The sequence below is a fragment of the Mixophyes fleayi genome, chromosome 6, assembly GCF_038048845.1.
Source record: "Mixophyes fleayi isolate aMixFle1 chromosome 6, aMixFle1.hap1, whole genome shotgun sequence".
Lineage (NCBI taxonomy): Eukaryota > Metazoa > Chordata > Amphibia > Anura > Limnodynastidae > Mixophyes > Mixophyes fleayi.
The window spans coordinates 82592684-82615522 of NC_134407.1; the positions used below are offsets into that span (position 1 = coordinate 82592684).

At 38.1% G+C, this 22839-nt stretch overlaps 1 protein-coding gene across 1 annotated transcript; it reads right to left on the bottom strand.

The window, feature by feature from the left end:
- Positions 1-1938: 1938 nt before the first annotated feature.
- Positions 1939-21804, bottom strand: LOC142161396 (heparan sulfate glucosamine 3-O-sulfotransferase 3B1-like). Its single transcript, XM_075216970.1, has 2 exons — positions 21113-21804; positions 1939-4428 (listed from the first exon to the last, which is right to left on the bottom strand). The coding sequence occupies exons 1-2, from the start codon at positions 21496-21498 to the stop codon at positions 3810-3812; spliced, it is 1005 nt and encodes a 334-aa protein (XP_075073071.1). The 5' UTR covers positions 21499-21804; the 3' UTR covers positions 1939-3809.
- Positions 21805-22839: the final 1035 nt, after the last annotated feature.

The window sequence follows — 22839 nt, forward strand, 5'->3', positions numbered from 1 at the left end:
TAGGTGTTATGGCTCACAAGAGCTATAAACAATTGTGTCACTATATTTTTTTCATTGTAGTAAAATTTTTAGCCAAAGAGAAGTAATTGGTAATTAAATACTGTCAATATATAGATTGCTGCCCTGTGTACAATGTATTATATGGGTGCAATGTAGAAGTGTATAAACCTCTACCCAGAGCTACCAACAGGAATTTTGGGCCCCAGTACAGCAACTGCATAGGTCTCCATAGCCTCCACCAGGTTAGTGGGTCCTCCCACTGTGTAGGCAGGCCAGGCCCCTACACTTTACACTACACCTCCCCCATGTCAGCAACCCTGTATACAATGTAATATATGTGTACTATAGAAATATATAGTCCTATACCCTGTGTACAGTGTAATATATGTGTGTAATATAGAAATATATAGTCCTATACCCATACTTGCCAACTTTAAGAGGCAGCTGTCCGGGAGGGGGTCCGTATAGGGGGCGTGGCCTCGAGTGGTGCGCCGTTAGGCTCCACCCCCTGTCAATCGTAACCCATTGTAGCCAAGCATAGCAGGGGCGGGGCCACGATGCCGCGTTTAGCCCCACCCCCTCCATCTTCAACAGCGGCAACTTCGGGATCCGGGATTTTTGCCTGCTCTCTCGGGAGTCCGGGAGAACTCCCAAAAATTCGGGAGTCTCCCGGACATTCTGGGAGAGTAGGCAACTAGTCCTATACCCTGTGTACAGTATAATCTATGTGTGTAATGCAGGGCCTTCTTTCCAGCATTAAAAGCCCCCGGGCAAAGCAGTGCACTGGGACCCTACCTACACAACCACTCAGCAACTTATGTACAATATGTATGTGTACATTGTTTTTGCCAAGGTCAAGATATGTATTCGCCACAGCAAGATCGCATGTACAGATAACAGCTGATACGGAGGTGACTAGTCCACCTAAACGGTATAATAAATAGGGTTTGAAGGTTCTGAATAAATGAATAAATCTCCCGGAATAATATAATTATATAATCATATACCCTATGTACAGTGTGATGTGTGTAATAGAAATATAAACATTATACTGTTTACAGTATAATATGTATGTAATAGAGAGTCATATATCCTGTACACAGTATAATGTGTGTAATATATAATCATATACCTTATGTACGGTGTGATGTGTGCAATATAGAAATATATAGACATATACCCTGTGTACAGTGTAATATGTGTGTGTAATATAAAAATATATAGTAAACTAGCCTGGGTACAATATAGAAATATATAGGCATATACCCTGTGTATAGTGTAATATAGAGGAATATAGACATGTACCCTGTGTTGCATGTACTGCTCCTATCCTCTGCACCTCTAGGGGACACTGGGCAGAGGAGCGCAAGTCTGGGGAACAGTGATAGGCTAATCTGAATGGAACTATGCCTTACTATGGCAGTATGTAAGAGGCAAGATGGCTTTCTTAGCAACACAGTGACTCCTGTCCCTAGCAACAGACATGGTGCCTGCTTCACTGGAGCACGTTCATGTTTTTTTCTATGCCAGATGATCATTCTCAAGCATACAACAACACACAAAACCCATCTGGAGGAGTGCCAGTGTTTTGCATCAGGGATGCCTGTACATGCATTAACGTGGCCTCTGGGTGCAAATCACTAGTTCTGAGAAAGAGAAAGGAACAAAAAGCAAATGAACAGTAGCACATAGCAACCATTCAAACATTTTCTGTCATTAAGTAACTTCCACTTGATAGATGAAAATGCATTACTGACTGATTCCTACGGGTTATTACTGTACATTCTGGAACATCTCTCTCCCTTTGTGAAGAATAAGCAGCTTGGCAGCCATGGCACTATCACACTTTATAAGGTAAAAACATGTAAAATAAAAAAAACATGTAACAATTCTATATATCTTGGTAAAATATAGTTTTATTTGCTCATACAAAGACATAGTATGAATTTTCAGAATGCAATATTCTTTAAAAACATATTTTTTTTCTGTGTAAAATTAATTTTGTATGGTACATACCAGAAAATACTTGATTTACAATGTACACTTTTCATTTTGCAACGTCTTTTGTATTTCTTTTCATATATATTTACTTATATATATATATTTATATAAATTTGCTATTTCTAAAGTAACAGGTTACAGATAAAAAATAAAACAAATAAAATAGATATGGCTGAATAAAACTCAACCACTACGTCGTATGTGCGAAATCTAACCACGGAACCCTCCTTCAGGATGCAAAGGTAGCAGTACTTTAAGTACGAAACCAAGGACTAGGACTTGTCTCCATGGTAACCAAGGCATATGACAAAGTACCTAATCACATTAAGTAGGCCTTGGATTGGATTGGTGTCATGGCTGCATCCTATTGGGCAGAATAATTACATCTTTATTAAATACTTATACAGATATCTGCATAGCCTTTTTAGTTTTTAGCAGCAGTGTAAGAATTACCACTTTTAGCCGTTGAAACATAAATAATTAAACCAATGACTCTTGGTTATTTTGAGGGGGTTCCTGGTATGTAAGAAAAATGACTTAGCAAAGACTGACCAACCCCAGCTCAGGAGTGCTGTGCAAAGTTTTGGCAGGGAAGCAGCTCGTGATGGCATGGAGGGTAAATCTAGCATCCTAGGGTTCAATGTTCTGATGCATTATGGCTCCCAAATTATCATTGCCCTAAACATTTAGTGATCTACGATGGTGCATTAAAGGTCTTCAAGAAATTGCAAAACAGATTATTATGATAAGCAGGTGTTACATTCAAGTATATTAGTGAGGTTTCCAAAGATCACCTGGTAGATGTTATTACAATTCATAATGGGAATTTCAAAACATAAACCAAGACTGCCACAAGGAGAAAAGAAACAGAAGCATACTGTGGCAAATGCTAAATGTTGGATATTAATAGCAATAGTGCAAAGGGGACATAGTTAAAATATGTAATTGAAATTGTAAAAAAAAAAAAAAAAAATTTGCTTAAGAATGATAGTGCATCCAATCATGACAAGAAAATTAATCATAGATTATAGAAAGTAAATGTTAAGAATAAACATTTTCTTTCATGCATAGAGACATTATAAAGCTGGAAGACATTAAGAATTAAGACCATCACTGATTGGAATCTCTAATCACTACCATGATTGACCATCTAATATCATCTTGTCAAACACTCCAAAAAGTTGACTGCAAAATATCGAAGTTATTAGATACCTAGAACTTGGATCTTCCCACACTGTTCTATTTTTATTTTTCATTTTGTATTGCAATTCTGCAGCAACATGAAAGAGTCTGAATAAACTATTACTTAAGTGATTATATAAAATAAAGATAAAGATAAAAATGTCTGGAACTACCCCATATGCTCTACAAAGTCTGATTACAGTAACAAACGCTGCTCAAAAACTGAAGACCAAGAACCCAATAAGCCTGTAGATTTATAAGAGTTTTCAATACCCGTAAACATAAAAAATACCAAGGTAAAATTATTGTGCTTTTTCATATTTTCTCAACATAGGACTGCAAAAGGAGCACCATTATCTGATATGGGGATGAATAACCCTTTTTGAGACCATGAAGTTGCCTGCAGGTCATCTGTAAAAGATGACATTGATATTCAGCCCTCCTAGGGTTATGTGTGATGGAATGTTAACACTATGGGCAAGCAAGGAATCGCGTGATTAGGCAGCTTAGTGGATTAATTGCTTAGGAATTACAAATAAATTATAATAAAATAGATCTCTGTACAATTGTACAAGCACACATACAGATGTGTTTACTTCACATAACACTAGGTCTCTGGTGGAGTTTCAGTCCCAGCCAAAGTCATGCCCAGTCATTTGGTAGAACTTCATATTAAATGGCCTGTAGAACTCCCGCAGTCTCTGGACAACTTCCGGGTCTATGTTGGGGTGAGTCCTGCCCTTAGTTTTCCCCAAGCAGTGGGGCTTGCTGCTCCCCTCTGCCTTTTTCAAGCATGGAAAGCCCTTAGTCTTGTTAAAATAAAAGTGTTTGTCGGTGATGATCCTTTTAAGCCCCAGGAAATCCTGAACACGCCCTAGTTCTCCGGCGGGATCCGTGATTAGTCTCTCCCCGCTCACAAACAGGATCTGGCTCATGGGAAAATACTGAAGCCAGTTCTCCAAGTGCTTGGCATAAATGCCAATCTGGATGGCACTCCACGAGATGTCAATAAGACCAGTAGTCCTGTTTTTAAATGTCAGACTCTCAAATGTAGGGATGTCCGGCCGCTTGGACAACGTCTGGGTATAATCCGATATGACTCGAGTTACTGGGTCCCTCACCACCACAATCAGTTTAGCGCCCTTCGACATAGCGGAAATACGGGCTGGTGCTTCCTTGGTCACAAAGTAGCTGGGAGTCTTCTCCATGGTGATCTGGCCATCTAGCGTCCTCGGCATCAAGTCCCTGTCCACAAAAAATTAGACATTAGTATCACACCATTAAAAACACATATAGCTATTACTTGTGCAATAGATTAAAACAGGTTTCAAGCTGTATCAGGGTTATCCATACATGCCAACCTTCAAAGCTTCTCATGTGAAAGGGGGCAGAAGGGGGCATGGTGACGTCATCGCGTCACCATAGCCCCGTCCCTACTATAAAATGCAGAAATTCACGGTATTGAATAGTGGGGCGGGGCTTAGTGACACTATTAAGCCCCGCCCCTGCCATTCAATGCCATGAATTTTGGACAATCAGGTAGGTGTGTCTACTCTTACGGGAGTCCGGGAGGACTCCCCAAAATTCGGGAGCTTTCCGGGAATTCCAGGAGAGTAGTGAAGTATGGGGTTCTCTCTCTGACTACATATACACCATAAATAAACATATATACCACAAACAATTAAATGTGCCAGAAAAACATATCAGTCGTATTTAACCACTTAAACAGGAATTAACATAGCATTGTCACTTTGCACAAGAAGTTAACCTGTGCTTTTACTATAATTCAGCAGTCAAAGGGTTAACACTGCCAGCAAGCCCAATCTCTTTTACAAATGGCTTCTCGTTAACAGCTTTGAGCTATTTGTATAGCTTTATAAGGGATTGACCCACTTCGCTAATTAACTGTTGCTTGGTAGGTGAAAATTTTTGCTGCTGCTTTCCTCTTTAGTAAATAACGGTTTAAATGTTGTTCAGGTTAGAGGAAGAACGAGGTGAGAAGTGATTGCGGTGTACCTTGCTTGCAGATCACAGCTGTTTGTTGTGTCCTCCTAGACAAGAAATTGTTATGTTTCCACCAGGAAAAACCCATTTCTCACTTGGAAAAGACACTTGTTAACCCTTTTTCTGCTGTGTACTAAAAAGCAATCTCTGGCAGTAAAGGGGTTAAACTGCACCTATCCCATCTATGCAGTAGTAGTGTATAAGGGGGCATGCCATAAACTTTGCACCTGGACAGATCATGTTACAATGCAAGGGCTACAAATTTACTTCATTTTTTTGCACGCAAGGAAAATACTGGCTGTTTTTTCATGTAGCAGCACACAAATACTTTGCTTTATTTTTACACTGAAATTAAAGTTGACCTATGACATACCATATCCCAGCTATAAATCTATCCCCTACATTTTAAATTTACCTCCCCCTTTAATGCAACATGGTTTTGCCAAGGTGCAAATTTGCTCCCAACTCAAAATCAGACCCTTTGTATGTAACTGTTCTGAGAAGAAGATCTGTGTCATTTTTAACTTAGTTTGTTTCTTACAGTTGGCCAATACTAAAAAACAGGGACATACATTTACAGAGGCACACCTGAGGTCGTCCCTGGAAATTGTAGACAGTTACCAACTATACACAATCTGGTTGGATGATTTGGTTGACAATCTAGCAGTACTGTTAGCCTAGTCGGCCGTTCATGCGTTTAATGGCAAACCACAATCCATGGGATCCGTGTAATTCCTATATGTTCAAATTAATGCTGTTTATAGATAAAACTCTATTTTGGAATTAAGCACAGACAAAGCTATTAAATGAAAAAAAACTAGACATGCCTTTTCAATTTCTATACAGACAGAAAGGCGAATTATAACGCTAACATAAAAATGTAGGGTTATTTATATTTTTATTGCATATGGCAAAGAACGACTTTAAAAGCACATTGGTGAGGCTCAAATTTAATATACACACTCTGGAAATATTAACTATTAGTATTAACATATGGTAGTAACCTTGAAACTTCTCCAGGAGTCCAGCACCACTCCAGTCATACTTAATTCTAGTTTATGTATTGTTATCCCATTAACAGAGCGATTAAATAGTACTGAGTCTCTTAGTGCCGTAATAAAACAGGAACAATGACAACCCAGGCGGACTAAACGATACTCCGTCTCCTTCAGAAGCTACAAATGAAGCCATTTCTTTCTGCAATTACATCCCTTTTACACATCTTCCATTGGATAACGGCTGTTAGCGCTGCATAAAGCAGATTGCTAAATTGCCTCAAATTACTGTAAACTCCTCAGACTGCAAGGCCTCATTTTGATTTGTTTGCAAACACATGCATTAACCCACGCTGCCTAGTGCTTAAATTAGGCAGAAATACCAACTGGGATGAAGATCACACAGCAACATCTATTATCTTTGAGAAGAGGATATGATGGATTGTAAAGAATTCTAGAATTTCACTCTGTTTGCACTTTATTTATTCAAAGTCACAAAATCGTAGAACAAATAAAGTTTTAAAAAAAATTCCACATTATTATATTTCATGGAGAGAAAAGCACCAAAACTCTGACATGAGAGACCATGAAGCTGTGATAGTTGTCTGTACATAGTGGACACAGCCATTTTGTGGGCGGAGCCAAATTTAAAAGTATGAGACATAAATAACCATTTTAAATAATAAAATGGTTAATTGCTAATAAAATGGTTCATTGTGAGGGGAATTAAAGAAAAGATTACTTACTTAGACATAAAATTGTTAGAAATATGGATAGATTGCATATTCCACAAAAAATATGAAGAGGTTATAAATTAACCCCGCATTGATCTCACATTTACTGCAACAATTTTGATGTAGACCTGTTTTAACTTGTATAGGTGGAGTTCCCAAAACATGTCTTACACTGGATACTATCATTGTGCGTTACTTCAGCCATTCTGCATGGCTAAAATCACACACGGTTTCAGAGTTTTTAGCAACAGTTTGAAACCAGACACCCCTCTGACCAAATAATAACCAAAATGATTTCTTAAAGAAGTAAAAAAGTGATTATTTGTAAACCCCGGAAGACCTTATCATCCATCAGACTAATTACCTCAAATGTCCTGTTGTGTTTGTATTACCTCACTAATTCACTGAGAGCCTTCTCTATCATAATACGCCTGACACTTGATAACCACAAGTACTGGATATAGCTAACCCAAAACACGCAGCCCTTCCCTTCAACTAGATAACAAAGCTTACTGACAATGATAACAACCAAAGTCAGGTGAGTCACCTATCTGGATAGAGCCTAAAAGGGAAACTACTTAAAACAATTTATTTACATTTAAAGCAGAACGGACATAAAAGCACATTTCTGTTTTATGTAGTAACCGTTTGTCTTATCCCCAAAGCTACAGTCGCATTAGGCCTACTTTTTTGGCTACTGCCAGAATAAGGCTGGGTACACACTACAGGGTTTTCAGATGATTATAGGGCCAGTCACATGATAAACGACTGTTCGGCCCGATATCACATTAGCTTGTACACTCCAACGATGATTAATTATCGTTCCAAAGCAAATCATATCGGTTCATTTGACTTTTAACAGGACTGAAATTGTTGTTCAATGGTGGTAGTAACACTAGGGGTGCGAACACGCTGTGGAGGCAGCCATTTTGTGGGTTGAACCAATATTCACTAGGACCTAGTGACATCACTGAGTGTCTGATACTTCAATGATATTGGCAGTTCCTACTGAATTTAAAGGCTCTCATACAAATTGTTTAGGCTGCACAATGGCTGCCTTCACAACAACGTGAAATAAAATATGATTGAAGACACTTGATTTAGTAACCCCTTGTATATATGAACAAGCTGAATTGATTAAGAAGAACGGGCTAAAAAGTGTTTTAACAGACATCTTATAGTTTGGTGAAGTATTTAATGTTCTGTAGCAACAGACAGTAATTTATCAGCTCTTGTTACTGATATATATGGGTCAGTCATCTGCTTTTTTAGAAATGTGCAGTTCTTTTAGAAGCAGCATGAACAGTTAGGAACAATACAGCATGGCTATCCATGTGTGCAAAGGCTTTTGGGAAACATAAAAGACTGACATGTTAGATCCTGTTGAGAGGAACCATGTTTTGTTCTATGATGCAGCAGGAGATTCCTGTTCCCCACAGATTTGTTTTTTCAACTGTTTGCTAGTTGTATTCAGGCAGGGTATAGCCAACCCCCTCCTCTATCACCCCAGTTACTTATCCAGAGTATGGTGGACTGCCCCATCCCTTTCTGTCTCTTACTCTACATGCTCCCCTACACAATTAGCCTCAGTGCGATTCCCTTTGAAAATCACTGTTGCCTCTATTCTAATACCTTCTACTAAAATTTCTGACAGGCACTTCGCCCACCTCCAAATGATGACCACTTCAGACATTGTGTCCCCTCAAGAAACTGGAACGGGATTGGCTAAGCCATGCTGACACCCCCTACTGTTTATTTTTTATGAGGACACTACATGCTGGGTGAACAGAAGCTCATCTTTTAATTTCATAGAAAGGACTCACTATTTAGTAGAATGAACTCTGATTGTCTGTTTAACAGCAGCCTGCTTTGTGTGTGTGTTTGCATTGTGATGCTGAACTGGCTCCGATGTGCTATTACACAAACATAATAACTAAACTCTGCACCCATCAACAAACAATCCTTAATTATGAATTATCCTGTCAGAAAATCTGACACTGCAAAGGGGTTATAATTAATATGACGAGATACACATATAGTTAGTAGGCCTCTTCCATACACCCAAACAATCCTATTATGCATAAAGACATTTAAATGTTTATCTTACCATAGTTCTGTTTAATTAGTATGTATTTTACACCCAAGAAAAAACTGTTAACAGTGTCAGTGAGCAGGGGGCAGACATTTTGTTTGGTTGCATACCAGTCAGTTTAGCTATTTAAATGTATAGTAAACAAGCAGAGCTATATAGCTCATTACATCTGCTATATTCAGGCTTTGGTTGTGCCACTGCTCCTGGTGAACTGTCATTCTCATGACTGTGAGCTTTGCCACAAAATGGCTGCCTCCACTGTGTCTCAGTGATACCACAGAAGGCTGCAGTGTCATGAATATTAGTTCATCTCATAAAAAACTGCATGCACTGTACGCACATTAAAGTGTGACTGTCTGGTTCACATAAAATTCATTGCTGTGCTTTTCTATGATTTTCCCCAAGTAAAAAATGGATGAAATTTATTTTATTAATTTTTTTAAAGTGCAGTTCCATACTGTAAATTTGATTAAAGTGTTGTAACGATGTTTTCATGCCCCCCCCCCCCCCCAAAAAAAGCTGTATACTTGGTATAGGCCATTTAGGGACATACTTGCCAACTCTCCCGAAATTTGGGTAGATCTCCCGAACTCCCGGGAGAGCAGACAAACATCTCCTCAACGGCCTCTTGCTGTAAAAATGACGCGATTTGCAGTGAATCGCATGATTTTGGCCCCGCCCCCGTAACAAAAACAGCATTTTGTCGCGGGGGGCGGTGCCAAAATTCACTGGGAAGAGGTGAGAATATGAGATGGCTGATACTCATAAAAATAGTGACGAATACATGTGTGTAAGATTAAGTGACCAGTGGCTACAGACACATTATACACTAACTTGCAACATTTGATTAAGCAAACAAATGGGCAGTACAATGTAATAAAATTCTGATGTTACAACAACAAGGGCGCAATCATGTCTCCAAACCAAGCTTGTACAAGGACAACACAAAATAAACATTTTCTTTTCACTTTGTGTCTTTAGGGACAGGGAAACTGTTGCAGAACAATTATATTCAGCTGAGATCATCAAACGCACAATGACAGACTGATATATCTCAAACGCACAATGACAGACTCATTTTAAATTTACTCCCGTGAAAGAAGCACAGAGATCAAGAATGTTTGTGACCAAACTGTTACTCATTTGGCTAAAGATAACTCTTCTTCCACAGTAACTATACTTCCTGAAATTTTTGTATGGCGTATTTTAATTGGGACGGGGGGGGAGGCGTTGGTGCCAAGCTCTGTGGGTAACGATTCACACTAATTACAAGTCTGGGATATAATAAGAGGCTGTGTGTGTTTCCCCCTTCTTATACAGAGCAAGGTTCAGACACACAAAATACAGACTTGTCAACCAGCTCCCCTCTGATTTTATTTGGTTAGGGAATGTGGGGGGTGCTGGGGGGGGGGGGGGGGGAAGTGTCCCTGAATTAGAGCCAGTTTAGCTAATTATTTTTGTTTATTTGTATTTGTTCTGTGTGTACCTGTCAGATACTCACAGCTTGAAACAAATTCAATGTGATAACTTGCTATTACATAGTCATTTAATGTGTCTTTAATTTTGTTTTTGGAGTAGATACTTTACTGTTGGCTCTTAAAGTCATGACTGGGTGAAAGAATTTTTAAACCCCCTTGATACATAGCAAAATTGTGCATCTGATATTGAGTTGGCTATATAAACATGCTAAATCATTGCTAAACAGCTGTTCTACAGACACAGGGGATGTGCGTTTTGTAAATGTCTTCATCTCAGCCATGAACAAACAACAAAAATGTAAAAAAAATAAAAAAAAGTTTCAAACCAACACAGCCCCTCCCAATGAGGACAATGGTGGGGGGAGGTGATTTAAAGGCGACCAGTTGGCGTCAAAATACAAAGTTCCAGGGAGCTGATCAGCTAAATGCACCACGGATATTATACCCACTAAATCCACCTACTAACACTCTTTATAACACACAGTTTAATAGGAAATACTTTTAATACAGAAGAACAATTGGTAGTTAACACAAAAGATCAGATCGATTTATCCTAACAGCCTAAAGCTATTTGGTTTTGTTTGCAAATTGATCTCTACTCCATTAGGATAATGCTAACATACACCTTTGGAATAATCCTGCAAAGTCTGCGTAATTATGTCTTCTAGCCTATCCTTTGCCTTCTAATCACAGTACAGATTGTTATCCGTTCCACCATCAGGTACCAGACACAGCCCTTTAATTATAAGGTCTGACATAACAGGACCTGCAATTTGCTTAGCATTTGCTAAGCTCAGGAGTGAAGCTGGACCAGTGTTGGCGATGATAGTGAACATTCGTAAGCTTACAGGTCACTCTTTCCATTAACCTCAACTGAGCCACTGGGTGTACACATTCAGCATTAAGTAACAACATGGCGCAGATACTGTGTAGATGCGCTAGCCCCGAGATGTCTAAACTCAGTCCTCATGCTACTAACAGTTCATGTGTTCAGGATTTCTTTTCTGGACCAGTAATTATCCCCCTTGTTTTTAAATACAAAAATCCTGAAAACATGACCTGCTGGTAGCTCGAGGACTGCGTTTAAGCACCTTTGCACTAGCCCACAGCGGCCAATACATATTAATTTTCAATAGTCCACTGCAAGTCTAATGAGAGCAAATTTATGATTGGCTGCAAAGGGTTACACTAAATCTGTGCTATTTTTCAGGGAAAAATGACACTTATGAAGTTTATCCTGAACAGCGTTTCCTAGGAGGAATTACAACCAAAACACCTTCAGAGAGTTTTTCATCTGTTTATCAATATAATATTGTGTGTGTATGTGACATAACTGCTCTGTTCATCCTTATTTCTATATTTCCTGAAAACATAGCCGTTATGTTATCATTAGATATTTTACAGGATATGCAGTGATATAAAATTCCAAAATTGCATCATTTTATAAACTGTTATGTATGGACCTTGCACAGCTTCCCACAAATATTTCCAGGCAGTGATCAGCTTCTGAAGCCGAAATATTTGACATGGTTCAATGACTGAATAAATGAAACATTTTTATGACGGGTGTGATCTTCGCCTGATCTCAATGTGAGAATCCCAGTCACGGGTATTGAAATATCAAAGTCACCCCCTAGCTCCACTTGCATATGTGCCAGAGTTTCTAGACAGTTCAGTGACACAACAGGTGAGGGGGTCCCAGAAATCTGAGCTCAGCAATGTCCTCTCTTTCTAAATAGTACTCAATGGGGCGAAAGGCCTTCTTGGGCGTAGCTCCCCCCTCTGTAACATGGATTATCTCTGCCATCTGTGCAAATATCTCAAGCCTCCTGAGGGTCAACCACCCAAGCCCATGAGAACCCAAACCAATGTTGATATATTATCCAAAAACCGTCTGCAAATCGTCTTCTCTATTTTGGAAACAAAATGGCTGACCAGAACATCCATGATCTTCTGAGGTAAAACAGGGTCTTTTTTACCTCATCTTTCATACCCCTTTTCTGACAATTGTCAGCAGCACCTCATTCTAATTTTCAGGGTCTTTGATGTAGTGTTTATAATGGAACTTTTACTTGCTTGCCTATTATGTTTGCATTACCTAGTTTTATTTGGAAAGTTGATACATATAGTTGTCTCCCTATGATTTATTTTTAAAATATTTGGTTAAAAAAATAAGAATAAATACAATGGCAATGTTTCAAGTTATAGAAAATCTCAGAACCTAGCAGCGATATATTGTCGCCCCATAGATTTACCATGGCTAAAAAAGTAAAACAATCTCTACTGGTCACTTCCATATTGCATATGATATATAATGTAATGGGACTCATTTACAATAGGGGTCCATTATTTACAGCAGTTAAAGCATATATTAGCATCACTAGTGTATTATATAAATAATGCTTGCTTAGATTTCAGTTTATAAACTTATTTTTCTGGATCTCCCAATTGATATCTAATCTTAAAAATGTTGTTTAAATGTAGTATTTTTGCACATAGCAACGTTGCCAAAACATAACAAAGTGTGTGATTTAGAACACGGCACTATACATTACAAAATAAAAGTCATGCAAACTTTTGAAGGTTTGCAGAGTCCAGCGTTATAAATGGGTCATACTGTAATATACGTATCTGGTTTTCTTCCGTCATGGTAAATATGAGGATTTCAAGTGGAGACCTTGGAGGTATTATAAGACTGTTGCAGGCACTTAAAAAAAAAACATTCGGAACTATGATCTCATACAGATAAAGTTTGTGACTGAGTAAGTCCTCTAAAATGTGACTAACATGTGAAACAGTGGTATTAAGAAATAACAGTTAGTTAATATATATTTATATTTTTTTTAAAAAAGCTAACATTCAAAAAATATTCTATGGAGTTGTTACATACTTCACCAAGGTTTTAACGCTTTTTTTGTTATTGTATTTACCAATTTATTGCATCAGTTTCAAATATTCATCATCCTATGTTAAAGAGTTTAGAATTGCTATAAAATAATTAGTGCATCTCCTGGCTGTATTCTAAGGTGGCATAAACATAGAATATAATATTCTAAAAACAGTACTTTGCCTTAATGTATAATCATTGAGTCACCCAGTGCTACTGAGATGTAAAAATCATTATTTTTGGCAGTGTGACATACAATGAACATATGAGCATAAAATCCTAGTAGATTTTATATCCTACCCCCCTTGGAATGTTTTTCTTTATTATTATTATTTTAAGACAACATTGATTTTCTTGAGTAGAGTAATTTAAGAAACTATAAGAACTGCTGCAAAATGTAAAATAACCATATGATTAAATATTAATATTTGCCTTTCTTAAACGTTTTCGAAGAGGGTAAATGAACCAGATGAAATGTGAAAATGTGGTATTCATTTAAATGTATGGAAAATGCATAAATAGATTCATTTGGTAAGCCTCACTTTCTGTCATTTGTTTAATGAGAATCGAGAATTTTTGGCACCGTGCAACAATCTCCTTCCAAAATAATTATTACAGATGTTAAAGGAAAAAAAAAAAAAATAAAAAAAAAATAAATCACTTTGCACTTTTGTATAGTTAACAAAACAGTAACTTTATATTTAAATCATTTGGTTTATTGCAGATGGATTTGGTGGCATGTGGTATAAATTGCTGCATTTACATACATAGTTCTGTATCCTAAACTGTGAATAATCAAATTTAAATATTTTCAGGTTTAATACTATAGGTAATATAAGCCAGACTTAGCGAAAAACAGAAAAGGTTTAAACTTGTTATTGAAAAATAAATATTATTGTCTTCTCTTTGATTTTTACAATATTTAAAAGTCTGTGGCGTTTATTGAGGCTATCAGTATCCTTCTCTCCTTCGCTATCTGACAGCCTGGTTAATGCTTTTAATAATCTCTGCTAATAATATAACATCTAGAAAACGGCCTATGACTTCTCTGTATATAATGTGGTAAATTCTGAGGCCATTGCCTGCTGTATGATTATAAAGCTGTTTAAGATTGAATAAATTAGAAACTAGTCACGCCATGCTGGTAGTTTTTGGACTGAGGAAAATGTCTCCATTTCTGCTACTAGGAAATAATTGGTGAAAGTATACAGGTCAGCTAGGCATAGTGGAGGCAGCAATTTGTGAGAATACAGCCTACCAATTCACTAGGAACCAGTGACATCACTGAGGCATTCTGGATTACAAAATGGCCGCACATGCCCAAGCCCTAATAACGTAGCATGTTAAACAGCAAAATACTGCAATGGTGTTTGAAAAGATAACAACGAACAGTCACTTTTTAATGACAAGGCAAGTTTATTTTGGCTAGAAACAGAGCCTGACACTGCTGTTTTCTGTATCCAACAGACAAAAAAATATAATGTATTCTTGGTTAACCCATATGCAGCTGTTTACTGGAAGAACAAGGATGGGGCTGACTAGTTGAGATTCACTGCCATGGAAGCACAAACACATTATACCTTCATTCTCACTGCCTATTTCATCAATCTAGCACCATTAGTTCAATTAATGGAACTTACCATGCATTTATCAGAAAATACTTTTAACATACTAAGTAAGTTTGGCTAGTTTGCCACATCTCAGATTCCTAGCATATGGCCTGGTGTTAAAGTGGATTCATCACTTATACACACAGTGGAGGTATCCATTTTGTGGGCTAAAACAATGCTCATAAGAATGCAGTCTATCAGTTCACTAAGAACTAACGACATCACAGAGCCACAAAACAACATGACATGCTGAACGTTGGTTCAGCCTACAAACTGGTTGCCTCTGACTAATAGTTTGACTCAACCAGCCCTTCCAACCCAAGAGAACAAGTTAGCCGCAATTTGTTCGGCAGATATCCCAATCACCCGCGTTCTCACACTATACCCCAGGCTACCACATTTTATGGCTAAGAATGTACTCCTAACACGTCTCTTCTGATGGCAGTATTGACTGGATAAACTGAATTGATTCTGAAACACATGTCAGTTACCTGCTGTGAGGACACAGAACTCGTCTCAGTTCTGTGCCCAGCTGCTTGAAAGATACAATAAAGCAATTTGCTCAACTTTTATATTTTTCCTTTTAATATTCTTTGACAGATTGTGTTACTTGGTTTTATAAAGTCATTGTAATATAATATCTGGAATTAATTGAAACTCATAATATGGTGCCAGTTAATTTGTAGTCATTTGTCAATCCGAGGCCGAATTTTCTGTCAGTTTGCTTTGTGTTCACGGATAACTTTAATAAGCTCCAATATGGTGATCTCTGCGCCAACAATGGTAAAACAGAATACATGTAAGTTTCTTGCTGATATCCTGATAATGCTGAAGTCGAGCTGATATACATGACTAGAAAATGTACTGTTGGGGGTACTTTATTTAGATAATAGTTACCCCTTCCCCAAATATAACCAGTGTAAGTAAAGCTGAATACAGTCATTTTAGCAGGTACTAATTTAGGCGCCAATAATCGCGATGCCTGGGAAGATTAATGGAATTGATCTAATTTATGGGCATGCATGCAAATACCAGTGGCAACTGATCACATGATTACATGTGCGCTGTTCTCTGTCCTGAACATTGCATATCGTCTGATCCATTCATACTAACCGCCAAATGTACTGATCAACTTAAATTGTCCATCCACATGTGCCCAAGTTTGACACAGATATTGTCATTTGGCTATCAGCTAAAACATATGAAGATCTGATCTGTGTCAAGCATAAGAATCATCCTTGCACCCTCTTCTTAAACTACTTTTTGAGCATGTATGATGTCTCTCTAGGTCATTCAAGGGCTGCTGCCTAGGCCAGGGGCCTAACATATGGGAGCGAAGCAAAGTGTAGCAACATGTCTATTGGCTTTTAGTCCCTGCTCCATTCAAATGTTAAAGATTTGTGTTCCACATGTGTTACAATAGGAAAGTTAATCATTTTTTAACATGGATCGAACAGAAAATTTGTGTCCTATTGCACAGTGACAGAAAGGGGACACTGACTGGACAACCCCAATGAACTGTAACCCAGAAATGACTGATTACATTCTGTAATAGTGTAGTGTAAATTATAAGAATAAGCTGGAGACCGATCGGTTTTATGTAGGACACAGTTTCAGGGACCTATATATATTATATCCTTATAATTGACAGTAGGGGGCATGATATTCCTTATAATTCACAAGCTTTGCTATTTTTAACTGGAATGATTAAATTACTCAGCATCTTTTCTAAGGGATGTTATAATATCTATGTATAAATATATAATAATTTTGTAATAATATAATCAGATTATAATTGTTGGAAGAAGTACTTATTGATCTGGAAAAGGTGGCAACACCATAGCACTCACAGGACAAAATAAGACTTCAAAAATATTTTTGTGAATAAAAATATCAGCCGTTAATAAAATGATTTCGTAAAGAAAGAAGGGAGTTGAAATGAATGATCAACAATTTCTCTGCTCAGTCGTAGAGATCCGTTTGGCCTTTACTGATGTAAATATTCAATAGCAAAGAGGAATATGGAGAAGAGGGCCATCAAATAGGAATTAACTCCAGGGAATCCCTGCTTCTCTCTGTAATAGCTGTGCGAGTATAAATGTGTTTTATACAGCACAAAATGCACTTGTTTAACTACCTTAATCTACACAGTTGTTGCACATATCCTGCTGATATCAGACCACAGCAAGCAATGAATTTTAATAACTCCTACCCCCAGTCCCTCTATCACACGTTGCCTTCTTGTCCTGCGTTGTGTACACTGTAAATAACCTCAAAGCTCAGTTACCATATTGTATCTACTGCAGACAATGAAGTGTGATTCCCTCCTTGTGGATTAATGTCACGGACCCTGGTTGGTTTCCTGCCTGCTGTGCTGAGATGGGAAGATGATCCACTATTAGCCTTTATCACCTGAGGTTCTGGAGACATACTTCTTATGGATGGCTGGCCCTGGCAGCATAGAGTTAACTCTGTCTATGTTGTTGTTCCTCCTTAAAGGATTAACAAGTCCCCCATTTATAGGCACAGATCTCATTTTACTGTGATTCAGCTCAGGGGAAAATATAAATTGTAATAGTTTCTTTTTTATTTTTATACAATTGAACACAGTTTTAATGACCCTTTAACACTCACTTTCAGAGGCCAATACATCAGCACAAGCATCTGTGCGTACATTTCTAAATAATAATATCATTGCCGTCTACATGAATATGGTGAAACGTCTAAATGTAATTACAAAGTTGAATGCTGATCAAAGGTCAGGATCCTAACAGAATATTTGATGTAATATGTGCATGCTTACAGTGCTTATAATGATAACAGCAGTTACAAAAATATGATTATACATGCTGCGTATAGACTGAGTTACTGAGCTGCCCTTGTTAAATTTTCAGACCACCTTTGTATTTAGGTCATTTTGATACGGTGGGCCACCATGGCTAAGCTAGAGAGACTCACCTAAATCTGTATACACATTAACACTTACTGCCCAATGCAGAAGCCTACACTGGCAAATATAGTGGCTGCTGACTGTTGCTTCTCACAGTCAACGCTCTTATCATATTGTTTGATAAAACACTGAGAAGCAATTCACCCTCAATGCAGGAGATTCATTCCACCTTTGTAGCCATCTAAAGGATTGTTACTATTCATATATGTCCCCACAAAAATATACTATATATATGTATATTATGTACTTGCAACCTGTTTACCAGAAAATATATGCAGAGCCATCTTTACTTCTTTGCAACTAGAAATTTTTAAAAAGCAGTGTCAAAACTGATAGATAACTCAAACAATGACCAGCGCTAGGCTCAGCCCCTCAGATAACCAGTGACAGTGAAAAAATATCCTTATTTTCATACATGCACACACATGCGGGGAGAGATCATTGACAGTGTGAGTCTATTATGCACTTTGTATTATTAGCTAACTGGAAAAGTCCTGTACTACTGTGCTTAATTATTTAATACAATCTTGACAACCTATTTTTTTTTATTTACGTTAGATTGTTCCTGCCAGTACATCATCTTTACAAAGCAGCCTGTTAGCACTGTGCAGGACTCCTGGTGTAAGCTGCATTTACTCAGTGCAAAAAACTCTAGTGGTATCTGACAGAGATTAACCTCTACAACACCAAGAGGATGTCACGCTGCATTTTTACCATACTTTTTTGTGTCATTTGGAAAATTGAAAAAATATATTATTTTTAATTATTAATAATAATTGAAATATTATTTTAAAAAAATAATAATAATATTTGAATAATATAAAAAGGGATTTCAACAATATCATAGTTGCTAACCTCACCCACTCTGTGTCGATATGTTACATGGCCTCCTTGATCAATGTTACTTTTTAGTTCATGTGAAAGGTTAGAAAGTTTCCAACTGTCTCTCTGGCATATTGAAGGGTTTGGGGGGGAAAGTTTGAACTGAATGAGAACAAAGATTTTGAGAGAAAAGAGCAGAACAAAAACATTTATTATGACACAGAATCTTCCCAGGGCATTTTTGTGTGTGTGGTGATGTTCTCATCCGTGTTGTAACAAGCCCTTTTTTTTTTGTTTTCTTTTGAAGATAGATTAAAGAAAAAAAAAAAAAAAAGTCTGAAGGAAAAAAAATGTAACTGCAACACTATTATAGTCTAATACAAAAAAAAGAGAAAGCCATAAATAAATATTTATGCTCTTCCTCTTTCCATGATATTTGACTGTATGCAGTTATTAATTTGATCTCTGTCAGGGACAGAAGTTCAAAAGAGGATGTTGTAAGGGAATATTAGGATGCTTGAAAAGTGTGAGGGCTCATTATTGGGAGGAAAATGACATTTTATATGTGAAAAGACTCATTGTTAAAATGGAAAACAAAAACATCAAACAGTGCTCAAAAAATATCAAAGGGAATTGTACAAACCACAAGGATATAAAACATATTTTTGAATTATTTGATTTTTTTTATTTTAAGCATTGTAGGTACATTTATAAAGGCTAAGTTTGTAAAACGGTATAACTTTTGAAACCATTTCATATGGCAAACAAAATATTACTAATGAATGTAAGATTCTCACTTTACTCAGTAGGATAAAGAAGAAATAAAATATAATTTTAGTCTGAGCTCTGAAATAAAATGTTGACATTTTAATTGTGTCCTTATTTTTTTATTTAAAGTAATGGCCATTAAGGTAATTTATGGTGAAATATGTCAGCTTATTTTAGTTATTTCTATATTTGGATCTCATCAGTAAATAGTATAATGATTATTTGATGACATGGCAGAGAAACATTGACTCAGGTCACTTTGTCATTATAAAAATGAAGGGACATTTATTTTCCATCTCGGGGTCCCCAGGCTGTAACTGTGCTTTGTCCCAAGAGCTGTGTAGATGCAATGCCCTCTAATACTCAACAGGGATCAGTGCAACTCTGCACAAGGTACGGTTCATAATATGTGCAGCTCACTATGGTATTCAGACAGGTAAACCTTATTTTATATACTAACCCAAAACCCAACAAAAATATTCATTAAGCCGGCCCAATGGTCTTAAAACTAAAACACAAAGGCAGCTTTATGTTCACAACAAGTAATTGGCGTTACCATAAAAACATACCCGTAAATGCAATAAAAAGTTACAATAATGAGCCCTATAGTAGTACAGCCCTTCGGTCCAGAACGCGTTTGTATTATTATTATCCCTGTGTTAGAATTAATTTATAAAGCGCTGTTTGCATGTGAGCTTATTAGTTAGGCTGTTACTACAAGACGTCTACATATATAATGTACGGGGAAAATGCCCTGTGATGAATGAAGGCCACACAAAAGTGACTCAGACTGGAAGGGAAAAAAAAAAAAAATCAATATTTTATTTGCGCTCAATTTCAGACTCTACAGAATTCCCTCATGGAATTAAACCGCTACTCTTCTCCCCAAACTACAGATTAGGATCAAAGCAGCCCAGTCTTTTTACATTCTAGCTTGTAATGGTTTAATGGATGTTACAGTCTTTTTTTCATCTCTGGGATAAAGAGGAATATGTTAGAGCTATTTGTTGAGATCTACCAGCTCCAACCCTTTCCTGGACCTATTATAACCGTATAAACCCCAAATCGATAATAATAATTGGAGCTTGTATTGCTGGGAGTAAGTGACCCCTCTGTGCGTTACATGGCTCAGATGATAAATTAGGAATCTGTACAAAGAAAATCCGGACTGCTAAACCATAAAGCAACTTCCCTCCGCCAGCACCTTTATCTTACAGAGAGGAGCCTCTTCCAGCGCAAGGCTGGTAGCAGGGACCAAGGACCGTGGAAGGGAAAGAGCAGTGGGCTTCAGTGGGGTCGGATGAGTGTTTTACAGCTGGTCGGTCACCTGTCATAAGTGTCTCTTACATCCAGTCTTCACCCCAGACCATCATCTGCCCTACTGCTGTGATACCATGCAGTGTGTGCGGTCTGTTAGGACATCGGTCATTATACAGCTTGATACTTATTTGTGCAATGCATCTGTATTCGTGACTCTTAATGTTATTATATATACTGTGCATGTGAACGTTATATATGTAGGATCCTGACACATACAAGGGACATTACATTTAGGGTTGTGCAGGAACATGTATGTGGGTGGCTCTCACCTGTACCAGTCCAGTCCCTTGTCATAGTTCCGATCAAAGAAGTGGGGTTCAGCGCCCACCGCCCTGATGTCCGGATGGACCCGCAAGAATTCCAGCAGAGCCCGGGTACCCCCTTTCTTCACCCCGATAATGATGGCTTGTGGCAGCTTCTTGCTCCCGGATCCGTTGTAGAAGCTGCTGATGGAGCCCGTGTCCTCGGCCGGTGCTCGGGGCTCAGGTCGGAGAAGGAGTTGGGAGAGCACCCCGGGCTGCCCGAGCGTTGTGGAGCTGGGGAAGGAGGCGCAGGAGCCGGCGCACGAGTAGAACATATACAGGCAGAGAAATAGCATGGTGCAGATCGGCAGGAGAAGCCTTTTCCTCAGGGGGGACACGGGACTTGCATCCATGGGGACATCATTCAGCACCCCCAGCCAGGGACCTACTCTGTCCACAGCAGCATCCTGCCCTCAGCGCCCTAATCCTCATAGAGACTTCTCAGCAACCTCACAATCCAGCTACACTCTGGCAGGATCCCCAGCTGCACATCCCAAGTCCAATATCCAGGGTGTCCTCATGCAGGTAAGATGATCAGAGATCCCCCCAAAGCTGTGAGCTCAGCCTCTCACTAAGAAGGATCCCCATAGATCCTAGAGCATGTTACTTATACAGTGCACCTTCCCCTACAGCTCCTACACACTACTGCCAGACTCCTGGCTGCAGACTCTGATCCATGGCAAGGGAGGCGTTAACGTGTCAGTGACAGGCAAGCCGGCCGTCCAATAACGTAGAACTACGGTATGCTAATTAGCCATTTGTTGATAAAGGACAGCCAGTAGAATGGAAGCCTTGCAGCAGTCTCTGTGTCCTGATTGGTCGCTGCTTTTATATAGACTCTGGATCCAGAACGCTTCATTTAGTTGCTGCTGGGAGAGACGGGAGCATATAGAAGCTCTTATCATCCATTCCACTGAGTGGTCCCCACCAAGGCATCAAGTGAAATCATTTCCCATGAGAACCATGTACAGCGCCTGGTGTGCCCGGCACCCGTGTAAAATGAAAACATCTAATTAACATTATTTCCAGCTAATAAAACCTTTTTTGTTTTCAGAATATGTAATAGAATACACTGTAACGTATATTCGCGTTATCCTTACATTACAAACGTTTACATTAATAATTAGAGCAATTAATAAAATCATGCTGTTAATGCTGCAAATATTCTGATCACTATTGTTCTTTCCTGCATTTTAATCAATTCTGCATGATCGATATTTCCTTCCTGGGGGTAAACAAAAAGTCAAATAATTTAATGTTTAGATTTCAATCTGGGTAATAAATTCGGAGGACAGAAAATTCAATAATGAGTAAAATAATTGAAATTAAAAGAGCCCATATGTCATCTGCCAGAAATACACAATAGATTGTTTGGTAAATGTTGGGTATTTGTATGCAAACTGGGTATAAGTGCACGGGATAAATCAGTCCATTTAATAATTTACTGCCAGAGACTTCTCTAAGTGAGTTTAGTGCTGTGAATCAATATGCAAAGGCTTTTTTTTTTTTTTCATTTCTGCGACTTGTTTTCCTTGTCTTTTCTCTGTGAAGAGCTGGAGAGCTTTTAAGTCACAAACAGGGTGACTGCAGCTGCCCAGTTTGAAGATCGATGTCTTTAGAAATGTAGAATTATTTATCTTAAATGTCTATTGAGATGTGACAAGTTCAATATGCTGTTTGCATGGGGGCTAGAT